The sequence below is a fragment of the Tasmannia lanceolata genome, unplaced genomic scaffold, assembly GCF_043159265.1.
Source record: "Tasmannia lanceolata isolate RefF3 unplaced genomic scaffold, GAP_Taslan_0.1 ptg000011l, whole genome shotgun sequence".
NCBI lineage: Eukaryota > Viridiplantae > Streptophyta > Magnoliopsida > Canellales > Winteraceae > Tasmannia > Tasmannia lanceolata.
In genome coordinates this window covers 24179941-24187868 of record NW_027518688.1, presented here as the reverse complement: position 1 = coordinate 24187868, position 7928 = coordinate 24179941, and the positions used below count along the sequence as shown (strand labels likewise).

Genomic DNA, 7928 nt, shown 5'->3' with positions numbered 1-7928 from the left:
ATTATCCTATGGTGGGTGGGAATTTACCATCTCCCTTTTCCACGTACAAAGTCGTCCTTTTTTCGCCAGATCACGAAAGCAGTATTCTAACCCGTCTACTATCTTCCCGAAGAAAAAATCGTCTGTCTAACAAACCGACTTGTGCTGAAAACGAAACATAAATTCTGTTTGTCCAAAAACAAAGAGAAGGTGTAAGCATCCATGGCAGAAGAAGGAAAACCAGATGCCCAGCTCTTTCAGCTCCTAACCCATCTCCTGCATCAGGTATTCTGATCTATCATCTGTTCTTCCCCTTTTAAATCCACTTTCATTTCTTAATCTAGGTCCTTTTATATGGGTATTAGAAATTTGAAGTTTTTAAATGATAACCCATGGATTAGATGTGTACCCATTTTCCCAATTTCGTTTTTTTGTTGTGGAATGCTTGGACTCATTTTTCTTTGTGGGGGGGTTTTTTATTTTTATTTATTTTAATTTCTTTGTCGAAATTTATGGTCTGGGTTTCTGATTTTCATGCTTGAATGGTTTCGAATGTTTGAGTTATGGCTTTGTGGATGAATTGCTTGATTTCTAGCTCAACCGGGCTGCTGTTTGTATAGAATTAGATTTTTGATATTTTTTCTGTATTGATTCAAGGGTTGATTTTTGATATTTTCCTGTATTGATTCAAGGGTTGCATCCAAACAATTAAACATTTATTAGAGAAAATGAGATTAAATCTGACCGTTGAATCATTGGAGGATTAGATTAGGTGGTAGTTGGTTAGATGAGGTGTTTAGGATAACCATTCTCCAAATCTTATCGTTATCTTCTTGTGTTATCTGTATGGGCTTATTTAAGCATCTTTTATTGTGAAAGGATAACCATTCTCCAAATCTTGTCCTTATCTTCTTGAGTTATCTGTATGGGCTTATTTAAGCATCTTTTATTGTGAATGAAAGCATCTGAGCATAATCAAATTACAGAACTTATCATGGTATCAGAGCGGGTCGATCCTATGCGGACACAGCCCTGACCACAACCACTGTGAAGCATCCTCCCCGGCGGACGGCCGCCTAGCCGTCCACCCGGCCTTCTGATGTTTCCTTGTCTCTCTTCCCACGTTATTCTTTTGTCGGCCAGACCATTGTGTCGAGGGCCAAGGGTGCTTGTGTTTCCATGAGAAATGATGGAACTAAGATCTTCTGCTACCCTTCTTAGGCGATCTTCGTTCCATTGTCGACGAAATCAAGACTGAAAGAAGCAAATGAAGGTGCTGGAAAACCAAATTTTGATGCCCGTTTAGAAGCCTTATTATAACTCCTTACATCTAGCGTGTGCTTTGTGCTCTTCTCTCACGGTGGATACGGCGATGAGAAGAGTAGGCCGTCATTGAAGTTTTAAAGATCTTTGAACAGGAGAAGAAGAGGAAAATAGATTTCATGCATTTTGATTTGTGTCAAGCAAAGGTAAAAAGTAGATAAACATGACAAGACTAGTCATTGGCTGAGACACGAAGGAGCTAAGGATGGCAGAAAGGTGTTGAAATTATCACCATCAGTTTAATACCTACAACCCCATCTTTTATCTTTAGCAATTCAGCATGCCTCAAAAATTGATAATTGCCATTCCTCTATCTCAATTTCTTTGCTGCACTTTATATATCCTTCTATTATTGGTAGCAGCACCCACCTTCATTCCAATTTCATATAATTTCCATCTCTCATCTTGATATTTGCACCCTTTATTGTTCTACTTCCTTTGATTTAACTCGTTTGTTTTATCTTTCACCTCTCTTTTATCTTTAGCCAAAATAGCACCCTCCAACCGTGATCTTACATCCCTCATTGTTCTTTGAAAAATGCATTCCCCCAAATTTGATATGTGCACATTATTTTTCTCGTCAAGTTTCGTCTTGTTGTCGCCATCATTACATTAGTCATTCGTTGTTGTTAATCTCATTTTCCTTGACTTCAAAACCCTTGTTTTTATGATCTTCATTTCTTTCTTTATTTCCTTCGAGGTGCGTGCCTGAAATTGATTGCTCTACTCAGTTGAGGGGCCTCCATTCCACGAGGTTCGTGCCTGAGAGAGTGATTTCAAATTTCTTTTGCCCATCGAGGCTTTGGTCCATAGTGACCCACTTTATGAGGTTTGGTATTCCAAAACCGGCAAAGATAACTCGCCTATCGAGGCTTGAGTTCGACTCAGCCCACTAAGGCTCTTTTCGCGACACATCAACAATGTGGGTGATTCATCGGCAACATAAGTCATCATTATCAAGGGATCTTCGTCATCAATTTTTCACAAATAGCATTGAATTTGATAGATTTTGATTGCATTTCTAATTTGGGGAATTTATTGTATTGGGGATATTCTATTGTAATCAAACATATGTAGATTTTTCAATCCACATACGTTTGAGGGGTCATATTAGAGAAAATCAGATTAAATCTGACCGTTGAATCATTGGAGGCTTAGATTAGGTGGTAGTTGGTTAGATGAGGTGGTTAGGATAACCATTCTCCAAATCTTATCCTTATCTTCTTGTGTTATCTGTATGGGCTTATTTAAGCATCTTTTATTGTGAATGAAAGCATCTGAGAATAATCAAATTACTGAACTTATCAATCAGATGTTGTAGCTGTTATCCATATTCTTTAGTTGTTATCCATATTCTTTTCAGTTATCTGTTTATTTATTTGGAGCTATGCTCCCCAATTAGCTCCACTGCTGGCATTTGTGTGTAAATTTTGTTATTGGGCTGGATATCGAGGTGGGATTGGGTTCTTTCACTAGGGAAATGTCAATTGATACTTGAACCACCCAAGAGCATGGAATCAACAACTGCTCAATAGTCGGTCACCGCGACACGAATTATTACTTGCTTTGTACATTTTTTAAGGACCATAGTTTCAAAACTCCTCCGTGTCATCGCGCGGACCCCCGAGTTGACTCCTTTTTTACCTTGGTTTTGTTCTTGCTTGAGTCCGCGTTTTGCCCTACAAAGTCAATCAAAACTCCTCTGACTCTCCTGAGTTAGGACTGCATCAACCTTGTACTCAGACGCATCAACCAAGAACTTGACCGCATCGTGCGAGTTGACTAGGATTTTCTTTGGCTGCGTTTTTTCCCGCATCCTCATTTTGAAACACTGGTTAAGACAAACATCATGCCAAGGTAACGGACATTCAATGCTTTGTGATTAACAAATGAGTTATAACCATGCGAGTATTGTGGGTGCTTTGATTGTGTTAGATAATGCCAATCAAGAAATATTATGGCAGCATATTTAGGATGCTGAACCAAAGTAGGACTAGAGTTATGGCGCGATTTTGTATTCAGGTGAAGATACAGTGTAGGGATGTTTGATGGAAGGGTAAGATGAAGTGATGAACAGCTTGTCATATGGATTCTGATAACCATAGAGGCTATGAGCTAGCGTCTTGTTCTTCCATTTGAAACTTCAATAGTAAGGGCAGAAGGTTAAGGACACGGAATGCTCGATTAACGTTAGTGTTGCGTGACACGAAGCTTAGATACGGATGTGTGTAGAAATCCATCTGACAGGATTCTGATCTGATCATGCACAAAAGAAACAAGAAAACAACAAGCACAAAGATAAAACAAGTGTCTTTTTATGTGGCTTAGCGATAGTCCTACGTCCACGGTTGATTCTTTCACTCTGTAGATAAATGAAGATTACAAGAGATTATTCCCAAATCCCACTTACCGTAATCCCCCCTTCTCTCTCTCTCTCTCTCTCTCTCTCATGAAAGATCTCACTCACCACGCCTAAAAGGTTTTAACATAAACATAATATACTTAAGATTTTCTCATTAACATTGCACCTCTCTCTATCCTAGTTAAAATGGAAAGCAGCAGGAGAGAAAAGCCTCCACTATTTTAGGATCCATCCCAACTCACTCTTTTTCATAATCCAATATGGATACCACAAAAGAGTCCTACTTTTGTGCAAATATCCCAATCCCAATATTCTCCACACTGGCTTGTTTCCCAAACACCCTGTCGATTTTCTGTTGGCGTCTCTACTTATTTGCCATCACTGTAAATATCCATTGGCCTTTTGAAGCACCGGCTACACATACCATTAAATCATTCTAGTCCTAACTCCACCTCACTTCAACTCCACCAATTTACATGTGTAGCTGCCCCGAGTCAACTCAGCTAGTCAACTCCAAAGGGGGATCTCGATATGTTCTCTCCCTGTCACCATCCTTTATCTTCTTCGTTCTGTCATTCTTTCCCTTGAATGTATTTATGCTGATTGGCCTCTAGATTGTTGATCATTGGTCCACTCATTGATCGTCACACCAATCATAGAACCCAAACATAAGTTGAAAGACTGATTACCGACATTGAGCATTGACCATAGAAGCCACCTGTTGATCCGAGAAAACCCAACCAAACCCGAGAGTGTCAATCACTTATCAATTGTCATACCCTAATGATCGCCTGGACAACATCTATCGGAATTGCTTGTCGTAACCGATACACCGATCGACGCTCTTTACCTTTTTTTTTTTGGGAAATCAACAACCACGATCTGGTTCATTGAAAACTTGATCCAAGTTCCAAACTGCCTCCAACTAATTGGAACCTCCTGCCACCTCTCCTCGTTTTTAAACATCGACATGGGAAGAAGCAATGATCCGCATGCAATCAAACTTCACCTATAGATCAAATCGTTGAAAAGATATGTTCTTCTTCTTCTATCCAAGCCTCTAACCTTGTGCTTTGATACCACTTTGTAGGAATTCGACAGGCCTAATCCAATTCTTACATGGGTCAGCAAAAGATAACATGAGTATTTTACATGGTTCAGCAACAGTGCCTACCTCCACAGGTGATGACCCGATTCTTTCACTATGAGAAACAGATAAACGGAGATTACAAGATATTAATCCAATATTCCACAATCCGTAATCTCTCTCTCTCTCTCTGAAAAATCTCACTTGCCTCACCAATAAGGTTTTAACGTAAACCTTATATACTTGGGTTTTCTCCTAAACCTGACACCTCTTTTGTCTTTCTATCCTAGTTAAACTAGTAAGCAACAATAGAGAACCTCCATTTTTAGAAACCGTCCCAACTCTCCTCGCTTCCTACTCAAATTAGGAATTCACAAGAGAGTCCAACTTTTATTGAAACAAAACTCCAATCCCGACAATATGAACTCGTGCATCTTGTCTAAGGTCTAAAAACTGACAATGGTATTTAATCCTCGATGTCCACTGTCTGGTGAGATGTGAGAGAACTTTGGTGCTTTAGTCTTTGTTTTATCTTGATTTTTCTTGGGTTAGAATAAACCCTGATGTTCTTTTTATTTTATATATGGCGAGTCCCGTGTGCTCTAGCTGCCCATCTATCTCTCTGTCTATCCACATTTTTATGAGTGTGCTTTGTACCTATGCCTTATTTATAGAGTGATGATGTAAGTTCTATGTTCTTCTTCACGATGTTGTCATAGAAGCATCATAACAAGTATATAGGGCACATTTTGGTTCAAAGTGAACCTGGATGCGGCATGGTTGCAGTACACTTGTCCAAGCAGTTGAATTTGCATAATTTTCAATTCATCTATCCTGATGAAGCTGTACAAAGGCTAGGTAAAGGCACTGTTAGTATATTCAAGCAATATTTAGATTGGCATGAACATGCTACCCTAGTTTTTCCTTTGAAACTGTTTTGGGCTTTGGGCCTCCAAATTTCGAACCAACCACTTAAAGAGGCTTCATCACTCCATGCATGAAGTACTGAAACCATCACCTGTTCCAGAATTTCTCTGGGCACTCACTTGAATTTACAGTTAGATTCAATTGCAGCAGAACATGCCCTGTATTTGTAGGGGAACTCAATTTGTATTTATGCTGTCTGCTGCTAGTTTCGAGTGTTTACAGTCTCACCTTTTGATTTTTGGTGAATTCAAATTTTACATGTCACCCCAACTTTTTTTTGTTGTTGAGTAAGCTGGGGTTTGGCAGGACATGTCACCTCAACTGTTCCTTAGTATTTAGTTTGCATAGTCCATGAACACTTGGACATACATATCCAACTGCAACATGGTTTAGGTTTTATGGATTTAGGTTATCCAACTGCAACCATAGTATCCAACATGATGTATCCTAATATAACTTGACATGTGGAAGTAAATTTAGGTTTTTATGAAAAAAATCATGGGAGTATTCTCTCTACACACACATTAGAACTGTTGAGTTTGTTTTCTTTTTCTCCTTTTCCTCTTGTTGGGATTTGTGTCGTGTTTCCTACGTAACTAGGAAGAGGAGACCTCCCTTTGATTCTTGGTTTCCTTGTTCGACTAGGTATTGGTGTTTCCTAGGACTAGGTTAGCTGTCCTAGGTATTGGTGTTTCCTAGTTTAGCTAGGAGGGAGAGACTTAGGTTTATATATGCTGTTGAATACCTTAGGATTGTGAAACCACAAGACTACAATGGAGGGAAGAAGGGAGGGAGGGAGGGAGGGTTTATGGGTTTTGGGCTAATCTTGTTGTAATCCCTGTGTTATTTCTTTCTCATTGCCGAACCACGCATATCTCACTGTTATTTGCCTTTGCATATTTATATTATCTTTCTATTACTTTGCTTGCGATCAAATCGTTTCTGCTCGTCAGACTTCTCAACACCTCTGTACGAGAGATGCAGTAATTGGTTGAGTTTCTGGAAAATTGTCGATATAACATGATAGTTGGAAGGAAAAGTTATAGACACAGTAACTGGTTGAGTTTCTGGAAAATTGTCGATATAACATGATATTTGGAAGGAAAAGTTCACCTTTCTTGTCTCTTCTCTTATAGGTATTTAATGCATGATAACTATCTATCTTCCTCAAATTATGTTTGTGTAGATGTAATCTAACTATCTATCTCCCTCAAATGATAATTGTGCAGGTGGAATCGCTGACAAATAAGGAAGAAGTTGAATTACGAGCGAAAATCGAAGCACTTGGGTTAGAAGTAACAAAAGTTCCATCCAAGCCATCTGAGCAACTTGATGAGGTTGTTAGATTCAACCTATGGCCAATGAAGATTCTTTAACTATGAAGATTCTTCTTTTTGTTAGTACCCATAACTGCTTTGTTAGTATAATATCCTTATATGGGTTTCCTTTGTTGAATATTTGTAGTTGGAAATAGCCAAGGAATTGGACAAGTTATCAGCCAAATTGGATGATGTGGATGAGATGATATCCTCAGCCATGGCTTCTGACCCACAAGTACAATCTCTCTTGAGCAGCACTGCAGATTTGTGGATGCCAGTCATCACTGCTACTTCAGATGAAAGGCGCAATTTTACCGCTTCAATCGAGGATGCCAGTCATGAAACCCAAGGCGAGAAGAACTCTCTTTAGTTCTTGAACTGTCTTTGTTCTTACCCTTAATACACTTAATAGCTGTATTATTCGTGTAATCTTTTCTTTCTGTTGCCCCCAAAAAAAAAATAAAAAAAATCAAAGGTTCAATGTTTCATACTTGCACCCCATAGCCCGAAAATTCCACCAATTGGGTGATCTTGGATGTTGATTTTTGAGGGGTTAGCAAATAGATGATTATAGAAATGGATCTTGTCCCTATAAAGCACTAATTCACATAGTAGCGTTCTTATACTATGCATGTGCATAAAAAAAAAATGCGAGCTGGTAGAAGTGCAAGTGGGGGTTACTTGTTCAATAACTCAAACCGTTTATACATTGTTGTTCAATAATTCAAACCATTTATGGTAGAGAAGAAGCTGAAGAGAAAGGGGGAAGGAGTGGTGCACATACCATTTGTGCATTCCATCCCATTTCTGAGCCGAGATTTTGATTTTGTAAGGTATTTTTCAAAAAAGTATTGTATGGCTTACACCATAGGATCACCCAAACCGTCATTTCCATAGGATGATCCCAACCCTCCGAGGCGTTGTGGTCCAT

General features: G+C 39.0%; 1 protein-coding gene across 2 annotated transcripts; it reads left to right on the top strand.

Moving 5' to 3' along the window:
• On the top strand, positions 1–7720 carry LOC143886731 (ecotropic viral integration site protein). Of its 2 annotated transcripts, none has more exons than XM_077390837.1 (3): positions 1–264; positions 6908–7015; positions 7143–7720. In XM_077390837.1, the coding sequence occupies exons 1-3, from the start codon at positions 202–204 to the stop codon at positions 7365–7367; spliced, it is 396 nt and encodes a 131-aa protein (XP_077246952.1). In that variant the 5' UTR covers positions 1–201; the 3' UTR covers positions 7368–7720. The 2 variants fall into 2 exon arrangements, with proteins under 2 accessions (XP_077246952.1, XP_077246953.1); XM_077390838.1 differs by lacking the exon at positions 1–264 and adding an exon at positions 932–1252.
• The last annotated feature ends 208 nt before the right edge of the window (positions 7721–7928 follow it).

Coding starts and splice junctions, on each gene's coding strand:
- LOC143886731 (XM_077390837.1), top strand. CDS start 202: ATGGCAGAAGAAGGAAAACCAGATGCCCAGCTCTTTCAGCTCCTAACC. Junction 265..6,907: donor TAACCCATCTCCTGCATCAG/GTATTCTGATCT, acceptor ATAATTGTGCAG/GTGGAATCGCTGACAAATAA. Junction 7,016..7,142: donor CATCTGAGCAACTTGATGAG/GTTGTTAGATTC, acceptor GAATATTTGTAG/TTGGAAATAGCCAAGGAATT.